This window comes from Falco cherrug, chromosome 8 (assembly GCF_023634085.1).
Source record: "Falco cherrug isolate bFalChe1 chromosome 8, bFalChe1.pri, whole genome shotgun sequence".
Lineage (NCBI taxonomy): Eukaryota > Metazoa > Chordata > Aves > Falconiformes > Falconidae > Falco > Falco cherrug.
Window position 1 is genome coordinate 6,773,493 of NC_073704.1, and position 16,951 is coordinate 6,790,443.

The window sequence follows — 16,951 nt, forward strand, 5'->3', positions numbered from 1 at the left end:
CAGTGCCTCACAGTGTGTTTCAATGGGTGATGCGATGATTAATTTTGGTTCCCATTCATGCCGCATGAAATATTCTCATAGCGGGGAATGACTCCAGCCCTTGCTGAACTGCAGCATGTGTGGTGCTTGTAGGAAACCTCAGCTGCTGTTTACTCCTAGCTTGTGTGCCGAGAAAGGATCCAGGCTGCGTTTGCATTCACCCACGCAGCTCTGTAGCAAGCTATGAAAAATACCGGCGACTGCGGTGTACTGACCTGCCTGCTTGTGAGGGATGGCTCCATCGCCAGCGCTGCTGCAGCTTGCTTTTCTTCACAGACTTGTGAACAGAGGACTGGCTTGTCCCTGTAAGTGAGGACTACCTTCTGATCTCCGAGTGAAATACTACGGGTCTGACTCCTGCACCTCGCTGTCCTTCAGGCTAGCTGCACTGTGATGCTTAAACTTGTTGCGTAATTTTAGCCCAAAATAAACACCCTTGGGATCCTGGTCCTTGCCTTTGGGAGAGTAGAGGTAAGAGTTAAGTAAAGAGGAGATAATGAAGTCCTCCCTGCTGCCCTGCAGCACCCCGCTTTTTCCAGCTCTGCACATCATCTTTTCTTTTGCCCTGGTATGGTACAGATTCGCGGGGGAGTGTGGCAGGACCATGTCTTCATCCTGTCCCCATACGATGCTTGTGATGTGCTGCAGAGGATGTTGGTGTCCTGGGTGCTGCCCTACCAAGACCTCCTGCTCCCGCTGCCTGTGCGGGATCCTGGGCAAGTTTTGGGGCTCCTCTAGCACAGCCTGGTGAAATCTTTTCTAGAGAATAAGCTGAATATACAGGGTAACGTGGGTTGTTTTTCCCTTTGCCTATTAATTTCTGCTTATATTTAGGGCATGTAGCATGCTGTAGATTAAAACCGACTAAATGTCAGGCGTTCCGAGGCTGCTGTGCCATGTCTTCGCCCGCTTTGTTCCGCTTTACACACAAAATATGCTTCTTTTATCCTGGCACTGCAGTCAGATACTGCAGTAGCTTGTTTCTATTAATAGCTCTGATCTCACCATCGCTGAGTGTTTTGGTGAGTTTTGACATTTTCGGAAGTGGAAGCCCTGCTGGAAAAAGAGTGCCTTGGCTGCCCAGCCACGGTGCCGGCTGGCAGAGGGGATGCCAGCACCCCTGCCCGCTGCTGCCAGCACTGCACGGGCAGAGCAGGCAGATCGCGGTGGGGATGACGATGACTTGATTCATAATAATCTAGCAACTAGCTCAAATTAACGCAAGTCTTTCTTTCAGAATAAATCACCGCAAACGCTCCCTCGGCCGTGCTTGGAGCGAGCAGTTGCATCTTGCCTCCTTTCGAGGCTGATTTCAAGCAAAATGAAGGCGGTGGGTTTTAGAAATGGCGTTTCGAGGCTTTGAAGCCTGCCTGCACTGTGCTCCTGTCATGCCGAAGTCATTGCTGCTGGCAACGACCTGGCATTTGAAGGCTTTGCAAAATATAGGATTAAAAAAAAAATAAAAAAATTAAAGCTGTTGCCAGACAGCAAGGGCAGCCCCCAGGAAATAAAGTTTGTGGAATGAACACATGATTTTTGCTTCTGCCCAGGGATGAAAGGAGCTGAAAATCATGCTTAGAGGGGGAGATCTGTGCACACATTTGCTCGGTGTCCTGCAGTTTGTGCTGTGCTGGGATGGCACTGGTTCAGTGGGGCAGGATGGGGCTGTCTCCAGCGGCAGCAGCCGAGAGCTTGGGGTTGCTGAGCACAGGCTCTTGCTTTCAGATTTATTTTTTTGTGTGTACTCAAAGGCTGATGTGCTGCTATTGGCAGAATCTGTCTGGAGGGCAACGCTTGCACACCAGTAATTAGAAAGCGAACTCATTAGTTAGAAATAAAGCCCAAGCGCGGAGAGGGGGGAGAAGCTGAGTCAATGGTTTCTGGAAAGCGCTGGCCAGGGACGTTCAGCCACAGCCGTCCAGAGGAGCATCCCTTCCCTGGTGTGTGGCGATTTGGAAAGGCACCAGGGACTATGGAGTTACTGTAGGAGCCGAAATGCTCTTTTATCGGGTTTTTGTGCACTCTGCCTCCTAAGCTTGCTCTGTCACAGACACCTGGTGGTATGTCAGTACTTTATATACTACTGGGGCTGCCGGGAGGGTCCTGCTTTTCTTCCTCCAGCTTTGACCAGACACTCATCCCCAGGTTTTGCAGCAGATTTGAGGAGGGTGATGCGATTTCTCCCTTCAAGCCAAAGGGAATTGCCGAGTAAAGAGGAGCAGGGCGGCTGGGAAGGAGCTGTGCAAATTCAGTGGGACTCGCTCTGTGCCGGAGAGAGGGAGGTGTCAGGGAAAATGTTTCATGCACTCACCATTTGAAGGTGATGTATTTCAAATGTGAGAGGCAGTTTTCTGGGCTGCCTAAATTTAAACAAAAAACAAACCAGAAAAAGAAAAAAAAGATTCTTTCTGGAAAAAAGCATTTGATTTTTAAAAGAAGCTACTTTGAGAAGTATTTCTAAAGTTCACCTTAAGTAAAGGTTACGCTGAAACAAGATCTGAATTTAAATCTTTGCTTCAAATATCCCATGTCTGTCTGGTACTGAAGTTTTGTTTTAACATCATTTTAGTGTGTTTTCAGGACTCAGTCCTGCTACGTTTTCTTCCTTTAAGGACTTGCATGAAAATGCTATATCAGAGAAGGGGAAGTAAATCACTGTTAGTTTTATTTAACTATGTATGCAGATATTTAAGTAGTGTCACTTTCCCTTAATCCCTTCCAAAATGCTCCGTACTTGTGTGGAAGTTGTTTTTCATTTTAGAGCGTGGAAGATATTCAGCATATGACTTCTCTGATAATGTGTTTATCTGCAGCCTTTATGTGAAATGATTTTAATGTCAAACACTTTTTGGAGGAAATGCACCCTCGATTTCAGGTTTACAGCAGGTATGTTTAACAACTTAAATGTGTTTAAGATAACTTCCATTCAGCAGTGTTATGGGCAAGCTGCGAGATGCTGAATTTACCATCTCAACCACAAGGCCGCTCTGTGCCGGCAATCAATGGGGACTAGAATGATTTTAGGTCTTAATTAACATACAACATACAGGCAGTCTTTGATGCATAGCCATGTTTCATTTATTTTGGGAGGGAAAAACCAGCAGAGTGTTTCTAACTTGGTATAAAACTAAAAAAAAACCTAATCTGTGCATGCCTAGGTAAAAAAAAAAAATATCCTCCTGTTTTCTCCTTCTGTTCCTACAGGGAGGGAAAAAGCAGGGAGAACATGAGATAGTTTATTATTCATAATCGCGATCTTGTCTTCTAATTCATGAGTTTGGCATTTCTCATTAGAAGTCTGAATATAGTCTTTGTGTTTTGCTAACGTCATGAATCTGATTGTATTAATATGTTCTCAAGGCAGAACCTATAAAAGCAATTTTCTAGTCTACCATAAAATATTCATAAGAATACAGGCTTTTTTGTTTTGATGATGTGTTCATTAAGCAGAGAAGGTTTTATTGTTTTCGGGAGGGCTCTGTAGGTCAGAAGCACATGCCGCTTCTGTGGGCAACTCATGGCATTTCAAATAGGGGGTTTTTTTGAGACTGAAATAGTAAGAGCCAGGGATGACGCAGCCTCCGCCGAGACTGAATGGGAATTGTGGTCGCGATCTCTGCAGCTGGCGCCCTGTGCCCGCACATTGGGTGTTTCAGGGGCATGAGTCCCGTTGGGTGGGAAATGGGAGGTTCGTCAAGTTTTCTCAGGACCGTTACCCACCACGGTGCAAGTTAAGGCTCTTACGAGGAGTCATTTATCACAAGCAGTAATGGTCGCAGGTAGTGGTGTGTTCCTTCTGGCTGAAGTTGGATTTATTTTAACATGTTGTAAAGCTTTTACTTTCTGCTTTTAGAAAACACGGTGTTTGGATCATAAAAGGTGCATGTAGGAAAACACAGGCAGATTTCAAGGAAAATTGCATTTAGCCTAAAGAGCATTGACAAATTCAGTGAGCGATATTGAAGATAAGCAGATTTACATAGAGACCGGGTGAGCGGGAGAGAGTGACTGCTGCCTCTGTACCAGTAACGCTGACCTTTAGTCCACATGTATAAAAGATGGGAGATGTTATTGCCAGGTGCTCAGAAATCTTTGGCTGGACATAAAAATAGTCAATGCATTTAAAAGGCTTGTGATTCACAGAGCCCGCTGCGCTGTTTAGTTTACTGACTCATTGGATTTGATCCTCTAGGATTAACTGTTTCAAGCTTTCCTGGAGCCTTGGGGACTATAAAGTTGCATTAAATCATACTCAAGACTATCTTCGGGGAGTTTTGGAGCTCTGGGGGATTTGTCTATAAATTTGGGAAGAGGAGGAGTAATAGATTTCCAGCAACTCAGTGCTCGTGTCCATGTCCAGCACTTGCCTGGGTAACATTTCCACGTGGATTCCGTGCATTGCTGGTGGTCAGGTGTGTCTGCGTCCTTAGGTTGAAGTGAACACTAGGGGTTTGATTTGGTGGGGTAGGACCGAGCAGAGTTGTGCAGATCTGTTTCCGCTTCTTTTAAAGGTGGAACTAATTAGTGCTGGAAAGCTGCTGCCCCTGGTGAAATCTTGTGGCCGTCCATGGAGTTCCCCTAGATTTGCCACCCAATAAAATTGCTGCTATTCCACGAATAGTTACTGTGCATATTTCGTAACATACGGTGATTACATTAGTAATGCTCAGGTTATAATATCCATTTGCAGAAGGTTAAAATGGAATTTTGATAGCCATGTTGCATCATATTCTTGAAGGTGGATTGCTTTTTGTGGGCTTTTTTGTTTGTTTTGTACAAATACCTGTTAGTACACATTAGGACTTTCTTTTGTTCTCCCTCTCTCGCTCTCCCCCCTCATTTTCCATATACATCCAGCATAGTAAGGGGATTTTTGCTGACGTGGAAACTCTACTCTCTTACTTTTCCAGGACATGTCCCATTTCCCACAGTCTTTGGGACACCTGATGGGTTTGGACTGCCTCCTTTGCCCCATATATCGTGCTGCTAGGGCCGGTACCTTATAGATACAGGTACCTTATAGATACAGGGCCCTTATGGGATTGCCTGAGCGTGAGCAGTACTGGAGGAATCCAAAATGGTCTGTCACTCTGAAATCATGGCAAACCTGGATCTAATTTAAAGCGTTGCATCTAAGTTGAGAAGGTTCTGAAGCAATAGTCTGTGAAATGAGAGAGCCTCCACAGGGCTGGTTTCAAGCTGTCAGCTCCCACTCGCGTGCGGGGAAAACAGATGAAGAGTTTTTTCTGTGTGAGTGGCTGCAGCAGTTGCCATAGGGATGCTCTGTGGGCAGGAATGGGAAGGGGCTGACCACGGTACCAACCACGTAGGAAAGCACCGTCCGTTACCAAGGAAGGTTTAGGAGCATGTTGCTTGGAGTGTTGAATGCTTATCTATAGGCAAGAGCGTGGTGTTTTCCCTGAAATCCCTGGCTGTGGCTTGGCGATCTGTGGCAAGACATCCCAGCTCTGGTCCTGCGGAGGAGAGAAGGGAGTGGAGAAAAGGCCACAGGAAGGAAAACAATAGGGAAGTGGAGGGAAGAGCTTGTGGGCTGAAAAATAGCAACACTTCCAGTAATGTGACCTTTTGCAGAAAATGTTTCCATTTAAAAAAAAAAAAAAAAAAAGTCTCCTCCTCCCTGGCATAAGCTGAGCGTAGGGAGGGGGAAGCATGCTGCACTTCCACACGTATTGTGCTCCTGCAACCCTGCTGCCTGCTTTGGGGGGTCGTATGTGATGGAGCCAGTGATGGGGAGCGGGAGGTGGCTCTGCACCGTGTGGGTGCAGGCAGGACTTGCCCGCAGGGTGTTTGGGCAGGAGGGACAGTGTGGCAGGGCACCAGGTGTCTGCTGAGGTCCTGGGTGGGTGGGTGGGTGGCATTGCTTTCCCAGCCTCACAGTGCCTGGGCACCGGGGCTTTCCAGAGGAACAACCAACTGTGGGGCACACAAAACCATGGTCTCTCTTCTCCAGAAAGGTTAAGAAACTCAACTCAGATCTCTCAGCTCAGAGACAGTTACTCTCTGTAACGCTCTCTCCCCTCTTTTTTGCATCTTTATTTTCAAATAAAAGCAATGATTATTTTTTTTACCGTGCTTTCGATTTCCTACACTAAGCTGTATTTCTTTACTAAACAATATTTCTCTGCTTTTGAAGAAGTGATGATGTTCTCCCTGAAATTGGTCTTGTGGAGACTGAGCAAAATTTCTACATTCATCTCTTGGTATGTGATAGTTTATTTTTTCTCCTTTCCACCCCCCCACCCCGTTTGTTTTCCCTCTTGAGCTCCAGCAGCTTTGGCCTGGCTGTGCTTTTTAAAACCCCACCACTTTGCCCAACATCCCCCTTTCCAAGGAGCCACTGTCTAGGATGGAGTTGCCTTTCCAGTGGTCCCTGTCCCTGCACTGTGTCTTTGCCCTTGGCAGCCGGGCAAAACACCCCAGATTTTTCTGAATTACTCCTCTATACATTTTAATTTTATTTTTCTGTGCACCTGTGCTTTATGTAGCTTCAGATTTTACCAGCATCAGCTTGTTATGCATTTCTCAGTTACTGCCAAAGAAATAAATGGATAGCATTTGGGGAGAACCCTATTAAAACTGTTTCTCTGAGGTTGATGATGCTAATGTCCTGACAGAGGTTAGGCATGGGCATTTGCTGGGTATCGTGCTCAGAGCTCCGGGCAATGGCACAGAAGGGAGACAGTGAAGTGGCTTGTGTGAGCAGGGCTGCGTGCCGCGCTCAGTGCAGGGTCCTCGTTTATTTCTAACAATTACAGTTGATTCCAGGTGACCTCTGAGGACACGCTGCTTGGAAGGACTCTGCACTCCTCTCTCACATCCTTGAGGAGGTGGCTGAAATCAGACCTAGGGTTTAATGATCAGGCTTGAAGTGAAATATGAGTTTAATTTTGTATAAAATGAAAGTTCCTTTTCAAGTACTGTTTTCATGGGCAACATATAGGTGCTAAAAGCTGGCAGTGCATCTTAGTAAAACTTTTCCTTAAGCCTTTTACAGTTCCTAAATGTTTTCCATGCTTTTTCCTTTTGAATTGGGAGTTTATTTCACCAGCTACTTAATTTGTAGGCAGGGAGAAATCAGCTTTTGTGTAGTAATACTGCCTTTACCTTTGCTTTGGAAGGATGTCTGTTCTGCTGGGGCTGGCCTCATGGTACCTATGGTTTTGTATAGCACAGCATCTCTACCCCCGTGAGATCTCATAGCCTTCCCCAGGCGTGCGCAGGAGCTGCAGGCTCCTGGGCAAAGCCCGGGTAACTCTTTCAGGTGGAGTAGATGTCATAGCAGATGTGATCCAGCTTCGGTGATGCTACTGATGCTCCCTCCAACCTTGCACAAACATATCTTAAATATTAAAAAATAAAATGCTAGATAAAATAAAAACCTCAGTCAACCAAGGAAAAAACCCACAATCTTTATTTTCCAGTTTTTTTGAATGTCAATGTTTTTGAAGGATTAGCCTTTTTCATTCTACAGATGATGATCATTCAAAAGTACGGGAAGAGTTACTTGAGTGATTGCCTTGTAGAGAGACGCATTGAATGTGGCAAATGTATGGAGTACGTGTGAAACGCAGAACTGTCATTCAGGTGGAATTTAGAATTTTTTAGTCATTCATGAGATGGCAGAAATTCTTTTTTTTTCGTGGAAACAAGCTGAGTTCAGTTATTGCAGAAGTATTTTTTGTAGTTGTCTGCTGCTGCCCTGTTTTACGACAAGCCTCTTGTCTTCAGGGTTATGCTTTTTCTGTAGGCAAAGAACTGATCTTTACCATACAGATAATCAAGGTGATAGTTTTTCCTTTTTTCTTCCTGTAGCATACATCTCTTGGTACACGTACTGTTGTCTGCCTTAGTTTTGGTTGTGCTCCAGGTTTGTCCCACTTGGTGTTTGAGTGACAGGCAAGTCTTTGCATAGTCACCATTGGGGCACCTGCTTCCTATCACTGCCTGCTCTGCTCTGCATCTGCTGCCTGTGAGACCCGTTGGCACCTTTCTGGTGGCTGCAGTGCGTAAGTCTAGTCTGTCACCAAAGCACTTAACAATTTTTCCTAGATGCTTCATTACCCGTTAGCTTTTGGCTAAGCTTCTTTCCAGAACTGGTTATAAAGGGTACTGCACATAGTGTTTTTCTGCATAAATTTCTTAAATTTGAGACCCTTGTGTTCCTGACCACAGGAGTCAGTTGATCCATTGTAAGTCAAGACTGATCCTTTCTGTGAAGTCTTAGATTAATCTTTATCCTTCTTATTTCAAGTGATGCTAGAAGTGTGGAACAGAGGTGTACATTTTGAACACATATACATAGAATGGTATGAACGGTATCAAGGAGGGTGATGTTGAAGTCCTTTGCTTTTAGAAAGCACACATTTATAGGAGATGGTGGCTGGAGGAAAACTTCTTGAACTCTGAACTCCTGTCATGCTTTTTTATCATTTAAAAAAATGGTGCAAGTTTAATGGTGGTGTTCTTGATTCAGTCCATGGTTCCTCAAGGTCTTTGCTGGGCACAGTATGAGACTTAGATCCCTGTGTGAAGGGGAAATACACTTATCGCTCCTCTTGTGTTTTCACATAGTTGATGTGACCACAGCACTGCCCTTGCAAGTTGCACCGACTTCAGTCCCAATGGATCTGCGCTTGGACCACCAGTTTTCCATGCCTGTGACGGAGCCGACACTGCGGGAACAGCAACTGCAGCAGGAGCTCCTGGCACTGAAGCAAAAACAGCAGATCCAGAGACAGATCCTCATCGCTGAGTTCCAGCGGCAGCACGAGCAGCTCTCCCGGCAGCACGAGGCCCAGCTGCATGAGCACATCAAAGTAAGTGATGGGCAGCCCTGTGCTGGGTGGCGTGTGAAAGCATCTCCTCACAAGGAGGAGATGCACAGACTAATTTATTTTGGGGCTAGAGATACTGTGGTGGACTTGGTAACTCCTGTTTAGAGAATGGTCTTTTGTAAAGGGATGCGAGCACCCAGATGTAAAAGGGGGATAGAGTGGAGGAGAGGAAGCAAGGTAAACTGCTGTCATGTTAAATGTTATCCACCTGTCTGCATATATTCAGAAGTCCTGTGCCTCACTGCCAACAGGTGGCTTGATTTCCCTGGATTTGGGAAATTTCAGTAGAATTTAACCCAATGGGAGGGCTTTTAGGTCACGTGTTACTAATATCACATCTTTGGGAGTAGAATATAAACGTGCTGGGCATATGCCATTGGTGCAAGGTGCAAACCAAATGTTTGGACCCTAGTGTCTCCGCAGGTGTCGCGGGTGCGGGTATGTCTGCACACCATGAGATTTTTTCAGAGTTGCACAGTGCAAGTTAGGCACCGGCCGGGTGCTGTGCACGGCTCCGTCGCACGGGATGGAGAGTAAACTTAATGCGCAGGATAAGTAGGAAGTACAGTTTAGAAGATGGCTGTTGCATAGTGAAAATGTTAGACATTATATAAATATTTCACAGTGATAGACTATTGCTATGGTAACATAAGCTTTCAGAATTGCTAATATGCTCTCTTTTCAAAGGGGGATTAGCGCTGCACATGGTAAATAGCGTTAATGTAATATTAAAAAGCAACCTCAATTCAACCTTATATAACTTTCATTTTAATACAAAATACATGTCAGAGTGGGGAAGACAGGATTAAAAGTTAATGGTGTATTATTTACAGACTTTTCAAACACAGATATGAGCCTCGGTTTGTAAGAACAGTTACTGTTTGAAGACTGATTAACAGCAAATGCCTGTGTCCTTAGTGGGCCCTCTGCGTTCTCTTCAGGACAAAGGCGTGGGGAGATGTACGTGTGTAAACACACTTAGATATACACTCATATGTGTGTATACATTATAAGTGTACATATGCGCCTGTATGCATGTAGTTACGTAAGCATACACACGTGTCTGTATGTACGTGTTCATGCACAAACAGTATAAGAACTGTGATGGCATCTGTGGTTCACGTAGCACGTTCAAGAAGAAAGAATGGGAAGTTTCTGTGACAAATGTTTCCATTATTTCCTTGTAATTACTTGTGCATTTGGGTATTTGTCTATCAAAAACAAGAAAGGGTCATTCAGATTTAATGGACAAGCTCAAAGCACTGATGATAGGAAAATATTTGCTCTCATTTATGTTAAAGCTATGACCGATTCTGGTAAAAGTCTGCATTAGAAGGAAGTAGAGATCTGATTTTGAGAAGCCAGTTAGCACAGTATATCTAAACCATTAGGTAATTAAGTTCTTCCTTGAATGTTTAAGCGTGGCTAGATGAAAAACTTAAAATAGGAATGATACAATCCTGTATGAAAAGAATGACCTGCAAGGTGATCTCCAATAGGAGGAAGTGTGTCATTGTGACCAGAATTGCTTTAAAAATAAAACAGCACATTATTGACATAAACCACGTGCTATCTCACAAAGAAAATAAACCTAAAACCATACACCGACATGTAATTATGATGCACTTTCTTTGTGAAAACATACTTCTTGCATTTTTGTTCATAAGGCAGCCAACATTTAGGTGACTTTCAGGTTAAACCAATTTTCAGAAACTGGCAACTTTAAGTCCAGTGACTGTAGGTGCAGAGAAGCTATTATTTTATCCAGAGGACTAAAATTTATGATCTCATATTTGGAAATTGAGCTTTGAGCTGTCCAGCCCCTTTATGGCTCATGAAAAAAGCAAGGAGAGATATTAAAGGGAATAAAAAAAACATTCATCCTGTGTAAGTGAAGCACTAGAACTGTAAAATTTGGTATGGAAATAGTGCTAAATGCAGATGCAGAGCTCTTTTTGGAGAAATTCACGTGTTTTTTAAAAAACAGCTCCTCAGGGTGCCTAGTAAACATCCCATGTGTGCACATACACGCATGCACACCGTGCTGCTCAACACGTGCAAGGGGGGCCTTGCTCTTGCACGTAAATTGGATCAAGGAAATGCTTTCTACTGCTTCTCTCATCTTTTGCTGCCATGGGCAGGGAGAGCACAGCGTGCAAACTTGCCTGTTTTGTGAACGGTCTAAGCAGTTGTGCTACTGCTGGGCATGTCTGGCATGGGGATGCGGTCTGTCATCTTTTCTGTTTACGCAAACACTGAATCTTTAGACTAAATACATGAAGGAAACAGCAAACTCTTGACATCCTCTTTGGGAGCTCAAAATAAGTTAGCTTCATTTGATGATTGGCTTATGGCGTCACTGATGAGATTAAGAATTTCATTAGTCTTGTCTCCAAAGTGAGGTGTTCAGTATGCAGCAATAGTTAAGGCTGAGCGATGTAGTGTGAGTCTTCAGCTGGAACTGGTTTGTAGCCCGGGTTTGCGGTATTGTAATGAAGGTGTCGTCTCTCCATCACTTTTACAAACATTCATTCCCAAGTTTCTTCTTCAGGTGGAGGTGAAGTCTCACTTTGGGTAAGAAAAGGCTTGGGGGAACCTACACCAGCCCAGATTTCTGTGGGTTAAGACTGTATGTAATGATTGATGACTAGAGTGGGCTTGCTGTGGACGGTGTCTGCCCGGGCCTCAGCAAAGCCGTTGGTGCAGTCTCCCACAGCATCTCCTGGAGAAAGCGGCCGGGCCGGGCATGCTCTGCGCTGGGTGAGAGCCGGCGTGGCTGAGCCCGCAGTGCCGTGGGGAATGGAGTCACATCCCGCTGCCACCGGGCACATGCGGGGCTCCCTGGGGCTTGGGGCTGGCCCTGCTTCACGCCTCTATCGACGGTCTGGGCGAGGGGGTGGTGGCCCCGCAGCCAGCCTGGGGTGGCACCGTGCGGGGGAGCGCGGGGCTGCCCGGGGCAGGGGGCTGTGCAGGGGCAGGGGGCAGGCCGGGCCCAGGGCCCGAGGCCACCGTGTGAGGGTCCCCAGGGCTCAGCGCCGGGCCCTGCCCGCGGGTCACCCCAGCCCCAGGCAGCGCCGCAGGCCGGGGCACAGCGGCTGGGCAGGGCCGGGGGGAAAGGGCCCGGGGGGGGCGGCTGGGGCCGGCTGGGCACCAGCCCCCGGCCTGCCCGGGTGGCCGAGGCGGCCGGCAGCGCCCTGGCTGGTGTCCGGAGCGGCGTGGCCGGCAGGGCCGGGGCAGGGACCGTGCCCTGCGCTGGGCACCGGTGCGGCCGCCCCTCGGGCCCCGGGGCAGCTTCGGGCCCCTCACGTCAGGGGGGACGCGGAGGGGCTGGAGCATGTCCGGAGCGAGGTGGGAGTCGGTCCCTTCTCCCTGGGAACGAGTGACAGGACAAGGGGAAACGGCCTCGAGTTGCGCCAGGGGAGGTTTAGGTTGGGTCTGAGGGAACATTTCTCCACCGAAAGGGCGGTGAAGCCCTGGGACAGGCTGCCCAGGGGGGTGGTGGGGTCACCATCCCTGGAGGGGTTTAAAAGATGTGCAGATGTGGTGCTTGGGGACATGGTTCAGTGGTGGGCTTGGCAGTGCTGGGCTATTGGTTGGACTTGATGATCTCAAAGGTCTTTTCCAACCTACATGATTCTAGGATTCTCCGATTTATTTGTTCACCTGTTCCTGTACTTGAGCAGCATTTTCTGTGCTTTACCCTTACGCCTGTTTCTAAATCCTAGTGCTTAGAATTCCTAGATAGTAAGCATGTTTTGGATATAGTAGAGCAGCGTGTCCGTACAGTTACGCATGCACAGCAAATATTGCATTGGATCCCTCTTTTGTCAAGACATTCAGGTTTAAGTACCTTTGTAGTCTTCCACCTATAGATGTTGAATAGTTTTGTCAACAGGAATACAGTGGCTGGACATCTGTTGTAAAAAGTAAAAAATAGTTTTGATGCATTTAAGCAGCTCTTCTGTATTTTGGGCAGACATATACAGCCAGCATTGCTAAGTTACAGCAAGCAACGCTATGAGGGTTTTAAGAGCTTACTTGTTTTACATCTTACGCATTTAGCTAGTACAGGAGGAGTCATGTTTTATGTTTGTTTTCTTTCTTCTATTACTGTGGTGTCATTGTGAGCAGAGGAACTGTTCTGATTTGCTGTGAACTAAGTAGAGGGGAACATCTCTCCCACCCCCAAGCAAAGCACTAGTGTAAGAAACATCTTAAGGTCGTCTTAAGTAAATGAAATTTGGCTTGAAAAATGCTGAAATGTCTGTCTTGTTTTTCTTTTCAAGTAGATAACTTTTTCCTGTTGAAATCTGAAGTTTTGGCATTTTCCAGAACTTATTTTTATTCCGGCTGCCTGGTTTTAATCCTCTGACCTAGTGCAAGAGGAGAAGATGATGGGATGGCTGCAGTCTGCCTGCACGTGTGATCCGTTCCCTTGTGTCCCCCCGAGCAGTCCTTGCTTTTATAGACATTGTGTTTTGGAAGATATGGCTTCCACATAAAGGTGACAAATTCCAGAAGACTCTGCAATTTGGAGAGCTAGGCTACAAGTGAAATAATATGGAAAAGAAGATGATGGACACAGAGCTCGGCACATGGAGGGAGCGGGATCGTTGTATGCAGACGAGAAAACCCTGACATGTTTAGGGAAAATAAGCCGAGCCTTATGAAGACTTCACACCATACGGAAATAGGGAAAACTGTCTTTCACAACTCCAGTGCAGCTTTGCAGATTGCTGAGGCTTGACATCTGAAAGTGGTGCGGGAAAAGAAGCCAGAGCTGATGAGCACCAGAGGCTGCTGCGGGCTGGCTGGAGGCAAGGGTGACAGCTCCTCTCTCCTGTAGCTGCCTACCTTCAGGGAGACAGATTTTCCGCTCCAGCGTGCCTCGCCAGATGTGTAACAATATTTATAGCCTTCAAATCTGCCTTCCTAAACAAAAACAATGATGGAATAAGGAGCTTGGCGTCTGGGTCATTGCTGGTGAGGCGGTGGAAAGCCTCTCCACAGGTCCCAGTGTGAGCTTTCCTTGACCTTTGATTGCAAAGGAATCGGCAGTGAATTTTTTCCTTTGTGAGTCACTCATTCCCGGCCAAGATCAGCTGGAAGTTACCAAAAGCTTTTCCATTTGCCTCCTGGTCAAGGGCCGGAGCGAGATGATTGAAGAGGGATAGAATCCGCACTTTGGCAGGGCGAGAGGCACCTTGGGAGGTGTGAGCTCAGCAGAGGAGTGAAGGATGTGGTGGGTAGTGCGGTTAATCTCTTCTGTCCCTGTGCTGCCCAAGCTCAGAGCAGGGCTCTTCCCAGCTCTGGCTGTTTTATAGCTAAAGCCGGAAACTTATTCAGGATGCTGACGCACGTCAGCATTAGCACATGACAACAGACACCAGAAGAGTCCTGATGGTGATGGGATAGCAACACAGCCAAGCAGCTGAGCCTCACAGCTCCTCATGGACCTGAAATCCTAACCTGGAGACATGCAAACTTGTTAATTCTGTCACACAATGCTATTCCCGGTTTTCCCATCATCTGAGAAAAGGATATTTGTGTGCATCAGTACCAGAGGTGGTGCTAGGCTGTACATGCAATGTATACAGGGTGTTCAGAGAAGTCATGGCTTTCCATCTAATTAGCAACAGCAAAAGGAGCTTTGTAAAGATGTTCACTGAGGAGGGATTCTGAAATTGGTTTGTTTTTTCTTTTAACAGTACAGCGATTTCCTACAGTTAGCAGTATGCTATGCTGCTTAATGGCTTTATGCCAGTAAATAAAAATATGTGGAATGTTTTCAGATATTGGATTTATATATATAGCAATGTTCAGATAAAGCCTGATGAAGTGGTTTTATTAGTTTTTGCTGGTTTTAGATGACTTTTTTTTTTTTTTTCATCAGCATAGCTTCCAAGCCCCGACTGAGAGGTGGTAACGCATCTGAGGTGTTAGCCCTGTGTTGGGAGACATGGGGTCAAACTCTCTGGCCACTCCTTATATTTGTTTTGGAGAGTAAAAGTCTTGCAGGGAATCTTCTGGATAGATTTTGTAATGCTGTAAAGCAAATGTAATTTTTTTTTTCCCCAAAGATGACTACATTTAATAACTGTCGTGTTGATGCTAAAGTGAGAAACTGTTGTTTGCTTTCATTTGGAGCCACCTGCCCTTGGAATGACAGGTTTGCTTGTAGGATAGCTCATTGGGCACAAATCACATTGTCTTTTAGCGTGGCTGCTTTCAGTGTAGCTCTGACAGTGCCTAGAGCCTCTTTTTGGTGGCCTCTCCATGACAGTTCCTACTTTACAGGAAAAAATGTGCTTGTTTCAAATCCACTGATGGGGTTGGTGTCATCTGCTTCACCCTTGTAGCTGCACTAGGTAGCACCTTCCCCATACCCCCAGGTTAGGGACGCTGAAGGGTAGTGCCTTGGTTCCTGCAAAGCATCCCCTTTCCCCTGTGACCTGCTGCTCATGTTGGACTCTGGAAGGGCAGACTTCCATTTTACCACATCCCCCATACCCCAGCTCCTGTTGCTGAGCGTGTCTGTTCCATCCTTCCTGCCTGCTGCAGCCAGTGCAGAGGGACTCCCTTCGCTCAGTTTTGTGCCGCTCTTCTGCAGAGTGCCCATTTCTTACAGCCTGCATCGTTTTCAAGAGAAACTTAAAAAGCGAGGAGATACCAGGTGTCCACCTCTGTCTGTATTTTGACATGATAGAATTATTCATCTTAGAAAGCTGCGGCTGGGTACAGTTGGTGGTAAAAAACCAGACTGAACATTTTGTGCCTTGTTACTACTTGAATGTATTGTACTGTGCTCTCTTGCTATTTCTAGAAGGCTTCCTGTTCTTTTTTGGTGACCTTGCCTCGTTTTTCTGTTTCATGGAGCTGGCTCCAAGATTTAGACCTGTATCCTGCAAAACTTCTGACAGAAGTAACCCTAAGGAAAGCTTTAGTATGATCAGAGTATTTGCTGTCTTTGGAGGGTGGGAGGTGACTTTCCTCAGCCTCAATTCAAGATCTTTTCCAAGAATGATGAGGACAAATCTGCGTGCAGAGAGGTGGGTAGTGTCAACACATTCAGACAACAGCTTGGACATCTGTAAGCCCCATCTCTCAGTTGAAGTAGTCATGCAGCAGGCTGATTTAATTTGAGTTTCTTCCTACCTAGCGTTGGTGGTTTCTGGACTGAAGCTGAATTGCTCAGCCAGGAAGGTTGTCTGCCCTGGTTCTTACAAACCTACTTCAAAACTGGTAAAAGAAGCATATTTCCTTTTGGTTTCTTCTGAGATGGGCCATGGTTTGTTGGGAGGAAGGAGCAGAACAAGAACTCCAGTTTTCTCCCACTTTTGAGGTGCGTAAACCAGTGTTTGAGATGCAAAAACCTCAGTCAAAAGTGAAGTCTCAGATCTCACTGCAGTCAGCGGACATGGTGGCTTTCATCCTGTGAGTCCCTGTACTGGTGTCCATGGAGTCCGCTGGTACAGCCGGATTTGTCCTCCTTGTACCAGTCTCTTTGCTTTGGAGCTTACAGCTTTCGAGCAGAATATCGAGGTTTTTTGAGCCATCAGCAGTGGGAGATGAAAAGTCTGTTGCCCCTGGTACTCGGCTGCTCCACATTCCTTTGGTGAAGCCAAAGAAGAGACATTCACCCAGTGCATTTTCTTGTTAATTAATCTTGTGAAGTTGGGAGTTCAATTGGGCTGACTTATGGGTGTTCTGAAAGCTGAATGTCTGACGTAAATGGCAGAAATGGCAGAGTTCACTGGCTGACAGATAACAGGATCTTTTTTTTAGTAGCACATGCTCACTTTTTCTGTGGAGTCTGAACAGCTTTTGAAGTGGTCAAATTTCTGTTCTTTCATCCTTTGTAGCATAAGTTTGTCACCCAGCAAAATGCGTGTGGGGCACAGTGAATATTTTTTTTAAAAAAAAAAAGCCAGAAACCTTATGATCTCTATTCAATTTGGAATTTCAAAATAAACAGCAGAAGGAATATTTTTCAGTTCACATTCACTTGGGAATTTTCAACTCTGATTTTATCTTATTTTTGAACTAGATAAAATAGA

The 16,951-nt window shown here is 45.9% G+C and overlaps 1 protein-coding gene across 14 annotated transcripts in view; it reads left to right on the plus strand.

Moving 5' to 3' along the window:
• Nucleotides 1-16,951, plus strand: part of HDAC4 (histone deacetylase 4) — a 267,127-nt gene that overhangs the window by 133,890 nt on the left and 116,286 nt on the right. For 13 of the 14 annotated variants that reach the window (XM_055717631.1, XM_055717628.1, XM_055717629.1 and 10 more), the window contains one exon: nt 8,632-8,876. In XM_055717631.1, coding sequence (XP_055573606.1) covers nt 8,632-8,876 — 245 coding nt within the window. Of the gene's footprint in view, nt 1-6,193; nt 6,261-8,631; nt 8,877-16,951 lie in introns of all 14 variants that reach the window. The other variant, XM_027803049.2, reaches the window with a different exon arrangement.